Source organism: Bison bison, unplaced genomic scaffold (genome assembly GCF_000754665.1).
Source record: "Bison bison bison isolate TAMUID 2011002044 unplaced genomic scaffold, Bison_UMD1.0 scf7180017864174, whole genome shotgun sequence".
NCBI classification, from domain to species: Eukaryota; Metazoa; Chordata; class Mammalia; order Artiodactyla; family Bovidae; genus Bison; species Bison bison.
In genome coordinates, this window is record NW_011494746.1 from 1,687,670 (window position 1) to 1,701,472 (window position 13,803).

Below are 13,803 nucleotides of genomic sequence, written 5' to 3' on the forward strand. Positions count from 1 at the left end.
ACATCTAGGTTGCTTCCATGTCCTGGCTATTATAAACAGTGCTGCGATGAACATTGGGGTACACGTGTCTCTTTCCCTTCTGGTTTCCTCAGTGTGTATGCCCAGCAGTGGGATTGCTGGATCATAAGGCAGTTCTACTTCCAGTTTTTTAAGGAATCTCCACACTGTTCTCTATAGTGGCTGTACTAGTTTGCATTCCCACCAACAGTGTAAGAGGGTTCCTTTTTCTCCACACCCTCTCCAACATTTATTATTTGTAGACTTTTGAATCGCAGCCATTCTGACTGGTGTGAAATGGTACCTCATAGTGGTCTTGATTTGCATTTCTCTGATAATGAGTGATGTTGAGCATCTTTTCATGTGTTTGTTAGCCATCTGTATGTCTTCTTTGGAGAAATGTCTATTTAGTTCTTTGGCCCATTTTTTGATTGGGTCATTTATTTTTCTGGAGTTGAGCTGTAGGAGTTGCTTGTATATTTTTGAGATTAGTTGTTTGTCAGTTGCTTCATTTGCTATTATTTTCTCCCATTCTGAAGGCTGTCTTTTCACCTTGCTGATAGTTTCCTTTGATGTGCAGAAGCTTTTAAGGTTAATTAGGTCCCATTTGTTTATTTTTGCTTTTATTTCCGATATTCTGGGAGGTGGGTCATAGAGGATCCTGCTGTGATGTATGTCAGAGAGTGTTTTGCCTATTGGATTTGGATTTGCATGGAATAACTTTTTCTATCCTCCCATTTTCAGTCTTTATGTATCTTTACATCTAAAGTGAGTCTCTCATAGGAGTCTTGTTTTATACGTGGGTCTTGTTTTATACCCATTCAGCCAGTCAATGTCTTTTGGTTGGAGAATTTAGTCTGTTTACATTTAAGGTAATTATTGATATATGTGTTCTTAATGCCATTTTGCTAATTGTTTTAGATTTAATTTTGTAGGTCATTTCCGCCTCCCCTTCTTCTTCTTTCCTCTTGTGCTTTGAAGACTATTTCAGTGTTGTGTTTCAATTCCTTTTTCTTTTTTTGTGTGTATATCTATAAAAGATTTTTGGTTTGAGGTTACCATGAGGCTTTTGTATAGCAATCTATGCATATACATGATTGTTTTAAGTTGTTCATCTCTTAGTTTCAAATGCAATTTAAAAACCCTGCACTTGACTCTCCTCCCTTCATGATTACTGTCTTTGATATCACATTTTACATCTGTTTCATGAATCCCTTAACTGCTTATTGTGGATATGCATGATTTTACTACTTTTGTCTTCTAACTTTCCTACTAGTTTTGTGTATGGATGATTTCCTACCTTTACTATGTGTTTGCCTTTACTGGTGAGCTTTCCAAATAATTTTTTGTTCCTAGTTGTGTCCTTTTTTTTTTTTTTAAACCTAGATAAGTTCCTTTACCATTCGTTGCAAGGCTGGTTTGGTGGTGCTGAACTCTTAGCTTCTGCTTGCCTGTAAGTCTTCCCAGGTGGCACAGTGGTAAACAATCTGCCTGCCAGTGCAGGAGACTTAGGAGATGTGGGTTTGATCCTGGGTCAGGAAGATCCCCTGCAATAGGAAATGGCAACCCACTCCAGTATTCTTGCCTGGAAAATTCCATGGACAGAGGAGCCTGGCAGGCTATAGTCCATGGGGTCACAAAGAGTTGGACATGACTGAACACACATGCGAAGCTTTGACTTCTCCATCAAATGTGAATGAAAGACTTGCTAAATATAGTATTCTTGGTTGTACATTTTTCTTATTCATTACCTTAAATAAACCATGTTACTACCTTCTGGTCTGCAGAGTTTCTGCCGAAAAATTAGCTGATAGCCTTATGGGAGTTCCCTTGTATGTTATTTGTTGCTTTTCCCTTGCTGTTTTTAATAGTCTCTTCTCTGAAAGTGAAAGTTGCTCAGTCTTGTCCGACTCTTTGCAACCCCACAGACCATACAGTCCATGGAATTCTCCTGGCCAGAATACCAGAGTGGGTAGCTATTCCCTTCTCCAGGGGATCTTTCCAACCCAGGGATTGAACCCAGGTCTCCCAAACTGCAGGCTTACCAGCTAGCCACCAGGGAAGCCCAAGAATACTGGAGTGGGTAGCTTATCCCTTCTCCAGGGGATCTTCCTGACCCAGGAATCAAACCGGGGTCTCCTGCATTGCAGGTGAATTCTTTACCAGCTGAGCTACCAGGGAAGCCCATTCTCTTCTCTATTTACCTTTAATTTCTGCCATTTAAATTACAATGTGTCTTGGCGTGTTCCTCTCTGGGTAAATTCTGTATGGGACTCTGTGCTTCCTGGACTTAGGTGACTGTTTCCTTCCCCAGGTTAGGAAGCTTTTAACTTTAATGCCTCCAATAATTTGGGATTCCTACAGTGCAAATATTACTGCACTTGATGTTGTCCCATAGGTTTCCTGTGTGTGTGCTAAGTTCCTTCAGTGTGTCCAAGTCTTTGTGACCCTATGGACTGTAATTCACCAAGCTGGTCCTCATTTCCTTTCATTCTTTTTTCTTTCAGCAGTAGTGATTTCCAATACTCTGTCTTCCAGCTCACTGATCCATTCCTCTGTATCATTTAACCTACTGTTTATTCTTTCTACTTTTCTACTCTTTATTACTTCCAGCGATTTTTTCATTCAGTTACTGTATTCTTCATCTCTGGCTGTTCTTTATACTTTCTGACTCTTTGTTAAATACTTTTAACCTTCATTATATGCATCTATTCTTTTCCCTAATTAAACATAAAAGCTTTTGAATAGGAAAGGAAACCAATGACAAAATGAAAAGACAACCTACTGAATAGGAGAAAATATATGCAAATGATATGACCAATGAGGGATCAATACCCAACATATATGAACAGCACATACAAGTCAACATCAAAAAAGCAAACAACCCAATTAAAAGATGGGAAGAAGAACTGAACAGACATTTTTCCAAAGAGGATATGCAGACGGACAATAAACACATGAAAAGATGCTCAATATCAATAATCATCAGGGAGGTACAAATCAAAACCACTTGAGATATCACTGCACACCTCTTAGAACAGCTATCATAAAAAAGAATGCAAATAACAAATGTTGGCAAGGATGTGAACAAAAGGAACCCCATACACTGTTGGTGGAAATGTAAACTGGTGCAGCCACTATGGAAAACAGGTTTCTCAAAAAACTAAAAATACAGCTACTATGTAACTCAGCAATTCCACTCCTGGATATATCTCCAAAAAACTAAAACACTAATTTGAAGAGATACATGTACCCCAACGTTCATAGTAGTCAAGATATGGAAGCAACCTAAGTGTCCACCAACAGATGAATGGATAAAGAAGATATAGGGTATGTGTATAAACACATACACACAAGAATACTATTCAGTTATGAAAAAGAATGAAATCTTGCCATTTGCAGCAACATTGATGGACTGGAGGGCATTAGGCTAAGTGCAATAAGTCAGACAGAGAAAGCCCAATACTGTACATCACATATATGTGGAATCTAAAATATAAAACAAACTATTGAATATAACAAAAAAGAAGCAGACACACAGATACAGAGGACAAACTAATGGTTACCAAAGGGGGGTGGCAATATAGGGGTGGTTGAGTGGGAGGTATAAACTGCTGGGTATAAAAGTGAAGTGAAGTCATTCAGTTGTGTCTGACTCTTTGTAACCCCACGGACTATAGCCCACCAGGCTCCTCCACCCATGGAATTTTCCAGGCAAGGAATACTGGAGTGGGTTGCCATATCCTTTTCCAGAGGATCTTCTCAACTCAGGGATAGAACCCGGGTCTCCCGCATTGTGGGCAGACACTTTACCACTGAGCCACCAGGGAAGCCCACTGGGTATAAGTTAGGCTACAAAGGTGTATTGTATAGCATGGGGAATATAGCCAATATTTTGCAATAATTGTAAATGTGGTGTAATCTTTAAAAATTGCATTAAAAATAAAAAATTTTAAATAAATAAAAAAGACAACCTGATAGAACTGAACAAAGCATAAGTAAGTAATTAAAAGAATATTAAAATGGCCAAACATTGAAATCACATCAAGAATTTACTGGACTTCTATGTTATTCTTTTTGGGGGCGAGAATTTAAACATTAGCCAGTCTCTGTATATGAGTGAACCTGAACACAAAGGCAGCAACTTTAAAGCCAAGAAGTAAGAAATTCCAATCTTTCAAAGCCTTAATTTATGAACCCAGCAACTAATCCTTATGTGTTAAATAACTACATCACATAATGGTATGCTTTCTTTTTCAAGGTTTGTTGAGAAGTCAGAATTATAGGATTTTAAAAACATACTCATTAATTCATGACCTGAATTATAATCAAAAGTAGGATATACCCCTAAGTCAAATAAGTGAAACTGCGCTATGAGCTCAGTCTACTTGTTCAAGGCAGAGAAGGGATAAACATCTTTGTTTCCTCTGCAAATTCAGCCCATTCATTATCTGGACTGTAAATGTTTCGTGAATGCAACTTGAATATTTATTTGCTCAAGTAACCCAAGAAGAGGCAAATGCATGCATAATTCTGTTATATTCTCTTCTAATGTGTACTAATGACATTTTGGAGATTATTTTACACTTATTAGGTGGAACTTAGTAAGAGGACTCTAAAAGAGTATTATTATAGATTATTATTCTCCAGGGAAAAAAGGATACTGTGTCCTATCTGAAACTTTGTTTTTAAAGTGATGCCGCATGTTACCTCAGTAATTTCTCCATAATGAACCATAGACACAATGATCAAAATACTGTATTTGAAATGTAAAACCATTTTAATTGTGCAAATTAAGAAACTGGTTGGTGTAATTATGGTCACACCATTATTCTACAATGTTTAACTTTATGAAGCAGCAAGTGAATGCCCACCTGGTCAAAAAGCATTACTCCTCATTACAATAAACTTTTTTGTCAAAATAGAAAAACCCACCCCAAAATTTATATGGAATCTCAGGGGACCTTGAAGAGCCAAAATAATATTAAAGAAGTACAAAACTGATGACTCACACGTCCTGATTTCAAAACTTACTACAAAGCTACTAAAATCAAAATCGTGTAATACAGGCACTCTAAAGACATACAGACCAACTGAATAGAACAGTCAGTCCAGAAACAAACTTTCACATATACAGTCAAATGACTTTTGACAAGGTTGCTAATAAGACCATTCAATGGGGAAGGACAGCTTTTTCAACAAATGATACTAGGGAAAAGTGGATATCCATAGCCAAAAGAATGAAGCTGGACCCTTACCTAACACTGTATACAGAAATAAACTCAAAATGGATCAAAGATCTAAGACTATAAAGACCCAAGACTGTTTCTTTCATCAAAGAAAACATAGGGCAAAAGCTTCATGTATTGGATTTGTCAACAATTTCTTGAGTATGACACCAAAGGCTAAGGCAACTAAAGAAAAAATACACAAACTGGACTTCATGAAAATTTATACTGTTTTGTGCATCTACAGACACCATCAACAGAGTAAAAAGGCAACCCACAGAATGACAGAAAATATTTACAAACCATTTTTCTGATAAAGGATTAATTAGAATGTACAGAGAACTTCTAAAAGTCAACAACAACAGAAAACAACTTGATTAAAAAATGCACAAAGGATTTGAGTAGGTATTTCTCTAAAGCAGATATACAAGTGGTTAATATGCACATGAAAAGATGCTCAACATGAATAATCCTTAGGGAAATGCAAAAAAACAAAAAAACCTACAATGAAATACCCCTCACATCCATTAGGGTGGCTGCTATAAAAATAAAGAAGAAAAATTACAAATATTAGAAAGCAGGTGGAGAAACTGGAACACTTGTGTATTATGGATAGGAATATAAATTGTACAGCCACTATGGAAAACAGTATGATGGTCCTTCAAAAAGAATAAAAACATAATTACCATATGATCTAACAATACCACTTCTGGGTATATACTGAAAACACTGAAAGCAGGGTCTTGAAGAAATATTTATATGCTCACATTCATAGCAGCATTACTTACGACAGCTAAAATGTAGAAGCAGCCCAAGTGTCCCATCAAAAGGTGAATGAATAAATAAAATGTGGTATACACACACAATACAATATTCAGACTTGAAAAGGATGAAAACTCTGACATATGAGACAACATGGATGAACTTTGAGGACTGTTTCACTTGGTTAAGGTCTTCCCTGGTGGCTCAGTTGGTAAAGAGTCTGCCTGCAATGTAGGAGACCTGGGTTCACTTGGTTAAGTGAAGTAAACCAGGAACAAAAATACAAATACTGTTATTTCACTTATAGGGAATGCCCAGAATAATCAAAGTCACAGAGACAAAAAAAAAAGTATAATGTCGGCTGCCAGGGGCTGCTGGAAAGATGGGAATGGGAGGTTATTTTTTAATGAGTATAGAATTTCAGTTTTAGCAGATGAAAAGCATTCTGGAATGAGTATAATATTGGCTGCCAGGGGCTGCCAAAAAGATGGGAATGGGAAGTTATTTTTTAATGAGTATAGAATTTCAGTTTTAGCAGATGAAAAGCATTCTGGAATGAATAATTGTTTTGGTAACACAACATAATGAATGTATTTTATACACTTAAAAATGGTTTGAATGGCAAATTTTATGTTACGTGTACCTTACCACAGTATAGAAAAAAAAAAGAAACTGGAGAAAAAAAGAAAGTTACTAATGCTCTCATTAGAAATGTTTAGGAGATTCCATGGTGGTCCAGGGGTTAAGAAACTGCCTTGCAATGCAAGGGACACAGGTCTGATCCATGGTCTGGGAAGACGCCACATGTCTTGGAGCAACTAAGCCTGTACTCCACAACTACTGAGCCCGTGCTCTGGAGCCCAGGAGCCACAACAACTGAGCCTGCTGGCCACAACTACTTAAGCCCGTGCACACTAGAGCCTGTGCTCAGCAACGTGAGAAGTCACCATAAGAAGCCTGAACACCGCAACTAGAGAGCAGTCCATGCTCTCTGCAACTAGAAAAAGCCTGCACACAGCAACAAAGACCCAGCATAGCCAATAAATACATAACATTTTTAAAAAAGAGAAAATTTTAGGATATCAAAATAAAAAATTGCTTCAAGTTTTATATAGTAGTTTTATTTTCAAAGCAAATTACTCAATACATTTTAAAACAAACAGCCTTTTGACAGAAATATTAAAAAAAAAAAAAGCATTATGCTAAGGCCAGAATTATTAAACCTATATCAACGAGTGAGGGAATGGCTGACATATAAAATACAATTATCCTGAATTTCACCAAATATTTCCCCCAAATCAATGAATACTTTATTAATCAAATTATCATAAAAGCTAAAACTGAAGTTAAAATTTTCACTACAATCTTAAAAAGCAAATTACCTTAAGATTGTCAAGGTGTCTTTCAATTTTTGAATGTGCATATTACAAATTTTATTTAGTAACAAAACTACTGCATCAAATTTGTCTTTCATGAACAACCTCCAATGGAATTTCATACAACCATACTGGAGATACCCTACTGCCCTGACAACATAAAAAGACTCTTTTGGAAGAAGGGAAACAAGGAAGGATATCCGGGAAAAGTGTTCAAAAATTATTTTGAGAGTTTTAATACATACCAGGCTCCAATTTGATAATTTTTACTGCAGCCAACTCTCCCGTATGTATATTTCTGGCCTAAAAAAAAACGAAAATAAAAATTTTAAAAAGTCTGTCAACTATATAAGTTACTTGGTACTTTGTTAACTAGCTACTTATGAATCAGGCTTTTAACAAAGCTGAAAAATAAAGTCTTTATTTCCAATGAAATGAGAATAATAATTTTCCCAGTAAGGAAAAATATAGAAAAAATACACATACACACACACACACACACACACACACACACACAACTACCTTTAATCCCACCACTGAAGGACAACTACTGTTTAAAATTTTGGTTTCCTTCCAAGTCTTTTCTTACACTTAACTTTTCTCAATTAAAAAAAATACTCATGGTTTTTATATATTTTATAAATACAGTCATAGGTCATTAAAAAATAAAAATATCAAATTGTGTATCTTACTATCCAGAGGAAAAAAGCTAACATTTAGTCTACGTGTTTCCTTTTTTGCCCTGTGTGTGTGTGCTCAAATGTGAATGTATTGTACAAGATGTGTCATCACAGTCTTCTACAATATGGTTTGCAGTTCAGTTCAGTCATTCAGTCATGTCCAACTCTTTGTGACCCCATGGACTGCAGCACCCTAGGCCTCCCTGTCCACCACCAACTCCTGGAATTTACTCAAACTCATGTCCATTGAGTCAGTGATGCCATCCAACCATCTCATCCTGTCGGCCCCTTCTCCTCCCACCTTCAATCTTTCCCAGCATCAGGTTCTTTTCCAGTGAGTCAGCTCTTCACATCAGGTGGCCAAAGGATTGGAGTTTCAGCTTCAACATCAGTCCTTACAATGAATATTCAGGACTGATTTCCTTTAGGATGGACTGGTTGGATCTCCTTGCAGTCCAAGGGACTCTCAAGAGTCTTCTCCAACACCACAGTTCAAAAGCATCAATTCTTCGGTGCTCAGCTTTCTTTATATTGTGCAATGCTGACTAACTTTCCATTGATGGTACATATAATTTAACTCATCTGCTATTAATGGACTTTTAATAGGATTAGGATTTAATAGGACTTAGGATTTAAATATTATTTTGGAATTAGAAATATATACATATCTTATAGCTTTATATCTATCCATAGCCTTGATTATTTCCCTCAAATAAATTCCTAGAAGAGAAAATATTTACCACTTAACAAAATATCATGGACAGACTTAGTATAAATAATACTTCAGTGATTATCACAGCAAATATTTTAGCACATATCAAAGTCTATCAGTAAGGCAACCTATAAGCATAATTGTTACGTCAAAAGGTATGTGGATTTAAAATGGACATATTGCCATATTGCTCTGAAAAAAAAATTATTGGGATTTATACTCATGCCTTAGAGAAGGAAATGGCAACCCACTCCAGTATTCTTGCCTGGAGAATCCCAGGGACAGAGGAGCCTAGTGGGCTGCCGTCTATGGAGTCTCACAGAGTCGGACACCACTGAAGCAACTTAGCAGCAGCAGCAGCATACTCATGCCTAGCTTAGATGTTAAATCTGTGTCTGCCAAGTTCTATTATAGGTACAGATTTGTATTAGTTTTAAAAAATTATGTATTTTCTCAGTGCAATATATAATTTTAAGTGGTTCATAAAACCATTCTTACTGCTAGATATTAAGGATATTATACATAGTTTTTTCATTATTTAAGATTTTTTTTAATGGATTTTAATGAAATGACTAGGTCTAAGGGTATAAATATGAACGTTTAAGGCATCAACACATACTGCCAAAATGGTCTAAAAACATTGTACTGACATACTGTCGTGTATATTCACTCAATCGTGTCTGACTCTTTGCAACTCCATGGACTATATAGCCCACCAGCCTCCTCTATTCACGAATTCTCCAGGCAAGAAGTGGATTGCTATTTCCTTCTTCAGGGGATCTTCCCTACCCAGGGATCAAACGCAGGGCGCCGGGTCTACAGGCGGATTCTTTACCATCTGAGCCACCAAGGAACATATTAGATGATGCTAATATGAGTGTTCATTTTATTACACCCAGTGGCACACCATATGTGGAAATGCAATTTAATAATCTAGAACATTTTTCACTTCAGTGTATTAGATTTGAATGTGAATTTTTATACACATAAAAAATAAGGAGCATTTGATAAAACAGGACAGTATGATTACACTTTTTTTGCTAGATTAAGTAGGTCATATTACCAAAGGAGAAAGGGAAAGAAAAGGGAAGGGAACAGAACAATGACAAAGACTTCAGGAAAGATAGTGTCAGAAGGGATATTTTTAGAAATGACATATAGATGGTGAGAAAAATAAAAGCATGGGGACAGTGATGCAGAGGCAGTCACAAACAGAAAGGTAGAAGAAAAAAAGGATTTTTTTCTAGAGAAAGGTAGAAGAAAAAAAAGGATTATTTCTACAGTAGCAGTCTCAAATATTTTGTGATAAGTTCATATATTTTCCTCATCTCTCATGGTAAACAGGGTAAGGAGAAGTCTCAGGAAGAGAAAACATTTGACCTCACCCCTATCAATGGCTACCCTTCCCCCAACTGCAAACACATTTAGAAAAATGGGAAGAGGACAGCCAGAAGCCTCACAACCATTCCTACCTCTCTTCCTCCCTGTCCTTACCAAAAGAATCATCTTGTCTTTTTCCAGTTCCTAAGGTCTTCCAGCATTTTATATCCATATAGTAGAATATTATTCAGTGATAAAAAGAAATGGAGGGAGTAGGAGGGAGTTTCAAGAGGGAGGGGGTATATGTGTGCTTACATGGCTTATTCATGTTGTTGTACGGCAAAAATCAACACAACACTGTAAAGCAATTATCCTCCAATTAAAAATTTAAAAAAAGGAATGAGCCATAGAATGGACACATGCATATGTATGTATGAATCTCTTCGCTGAGTCCCTAACAATCACAACATTGTTAATCAGCTATACTTCAATATAAAAAAATTTTTTTAAACAAAAACCCCCAAAACAAAACAACAACAAAAAAGAAATGAGTCGTCAAGCCATGAAAAGATATGGCAGAACTTTAAATGCATATTAAATGAGAAAAATCAGTCTGAAAAAGCTGTATACTATAAGAGTCCAACTATACGATATTCTAGAAAAGACAAACAATAGAAAAAGGAAAAAGAACAATGGTTGCCAGGGGTTTGGGTGAAGAGTGATGAACAGGTGAAGTGCAGAAAATTTTCAGAATGGTGAAACTAGTCTCAGTATGAAACTGTAATGGATACATGTCATTATGTATCTGTCAAAATCCACAGAACTGTACAACATAAAGAACAAACCTTCATGTAAACTACAAACTATAATAATATATCAATACTGGTTGAATAATTGTAATAAATATACCACACTTAATGCAAGATGTTAATAAAAGGGGAAACTGTGTGGGTGGGTGGGTGAGGTGTGGATACATATAACTACGTATCTGCTCAACAAGTCTATAAATAGAAAACTGTACTAAAATTAAGCCTACTATTTTTAAAAGAATACATATAAAATTATATTAAGTATATTCATATTTTCAGACATATTGAGCCAATATTTATGATTAGAAACAATATAAATATGTTGTATTTCAATTTAACAGACCCAAAATGAAGATGCAGGAACCAAGGACACCGTTTCCAAGAGATTCTAAGAGACTCTGAAAGGAACAGATCATTGAAAAGTTTGAACAATCACAGAATCACATAAAATAAAGATGGTATTTTAAAATTCAGCTACACCATATATAAGCCAAAATATATTTGTCATTACAGAAAAAAAAGTAAAGAATAAAAGCTAAAGGTTCCACTGACAGGATAAACACTTAAGTGTCAGTCTCCATTTTGAAGACATATTTCTGTTTTCTCCAAATGAAGACCCGATGGGCAAAAGTTCATACTCTGTAATTTTCCAGCTGGATTTTTAAAACAGAAAGCAGTACCAGGCTCTTTTATAATGAAAGGCAAAGAGGCTTTCAAAAAAAAAAAAAAAAGATCTTCTAAACAGAGACTTTACAGATTCAATTTACTAAAGAGATCTTTCAGAAAATTAACTATACAATTTCACACTTTGATCCAGTGGAGTCATACGTAGTACTAGTTTTTGAAACCCAACATTTCCTTTTGACAAATTAAGTGTCAATACACCTAAAGAAACTAGATATTCTCAAGTATTTTTGTTTCTTAACTTTAACACACAGGAATTTGAAGATTCTGTGCTGCATTTCTAAGAGGAGCTAATAAATAACACAACACCTCTACAAGAAGATCTAAATTATTTCTGATTCCCACTTATCTTAGAGGTTACTGCTATACACTAACACTTAAACTTAAGGGTATACTAAACACCCAAAAGTCTAATAAAGTATTTCACTATAGTTTATTTAACTCTTTATTAATCGGGAATTAAAATTATTAGATGAAAAAGATAATAATAAATGGGATCAGTGTCACTATACAATCCATAGAAGAGCCTTCCTATTTAAATTTATTTTCTATCCTCTTTGCCAGGGTACTTCCCTTATCTCTTAATATTTCCAAGTCAATTTACTACCAGAGAAGTACTTTTACTCAAACTCTTCCGTCTCGGATTTTTAATGCATAGTGAAACATTAAATTTCTGCTTGTACCAAGAAGCTGTTTGTCCTCCTAACTAAACCATTTCTATTTTAACAGTACTATGCAATTGTCAATTTTGTAAACCATGAACTTTCCCACATGCTGTAAGATTTTTAATGTGACTAAAAAATAATTAAACTTTTGAGTTATCAACAAAGAATATAAAGATATGATTTAAGGCATAGTCTATACCGAAATCAGATTGATTATATTCTTTGCAGCCAAAGATGGAGAAGCTCTATACAGTCAGCAAAAACAAGACCAGGAGCTGACTGTGGCTCAGACCATGAACTCCTTATTGCCAAATTCAGACTTAAATTGAAGAAAGTAGGGAAAACCACTAGACCATTCAGGTATGACCTAAATCAAATCCCTTATGATTATACAGTGGAAGTGAGAAATAGATTTAAGGGCCTAGATCTGATAAATAGAGTGCCTGATGACTATGGAATGAGGTTCATGACACCGTACAGGAGACAGGGATCAAGACCATTCCCATAGAAAAGAAATGCAAAAAAACGAAATGGCTGTCTGGGGAGGCCTTACAAATAGCTGTGAAAAGAAGAGAAGCGAAAACAAAGGAGAAAAGGAAAGATATAAACATCTGAATGCAGAGTTCCAAAGAATAGCAAGAAGAGATAAGAAAGCCTTCTTCAGCGATCAATGCAAAGAAATAGAGGAAAACAACAGAATGGGAAAGACTAGGGATCTCTTCAAGAAAATCAGAGACACCAAGGGAACATTTCATGCAAAGATGGGCTCGATAAAAGACAGAAATGGTATGGATCTAACAGAAGCAGAAGATACTACGAAGAGATGGCAAGAATACACAGAATTGTACAAAAAAGATCTTCACGACCCAGATAATCACGATGGTGTGATCACTGACCTAGAGCCAGACATCCTGGAATGTGAAGTCAAGTGGGCCTTAGAAAGCATCACTATGAACAAAGCTAGTGGAGGTGATGGAATTCCAGTTGAGCTATTCCAAATCCTGAAAGATGATGCTGTGAAAGTGCTGCACTCAATATGCCAGCAAATTTGGAAAACTCAGCAGTGGCCACACGACTGAAAAAGGTCAGTTTTCATTCCTATCCCAAACAAAGGCAATGCCGAAGAATGCTCAAACTACCACACAATTGCACTCATCTCACACGCTAGTAAAGTAATGCTCAAAATTCTCCAAGCCAGGCTTCAGCAATATGTGAACCGTGAACTTCCTGATGTTCAAGCTGGTTTTAGAAAAGGCAGAGGAACCAGAGATCAAATTGCCAATATCCACTGGATCATGGAAAAGCAAGAGAGTTCCAGAAAAACATCTATTTCTGCTTTATTGACTATGCCAAAGCCTTTGACTGTGTGAATCACAATAAACTGTGGAAAATTCTGAAAGAGATGGGAATACCAGACCACCTGATCTGCCTCTTGAGAAATTTGTATGCAGGTCAGGAAGCAACAGTTAGAACTGGACATGGAACAATAGACTGGTTCCAAATAGGAAAAGGAGTTCGTCAAGGCTGTATATTGTCACCCTGTTTATTTAACTTATATGCAGAGTACATC

The 13,803-nt window shown here is 36.1% G+C and overlaps 1 protein-coding gene across 2 annotated transcripts in view; it reads right to left on the minus strand.

Moving 5' to 3' along the window:
- The window catches only part of MAP4K5 (mitogen-activated protein kinase kinase kinase kinase 5), a 126,672-nt gene that overhangs the window by 91,174 nt on the left and 21,695 nt on the right, over positions 1 to 13,803 (minus strand). For both annotated transcript variants that reach the window (XM_010842254.1, XM_010842253.1), the window contains exon 2: positions 7,609 to 7,666. In XM_010842254.1, coding sequence (XP_010840556.1) covers positions 7,609 to 7,666 — 58 coding nt within the window. The remainder of the gene's footprint in view (positions 1 to 7,608; positions 7,667 to 13,803) is intronic.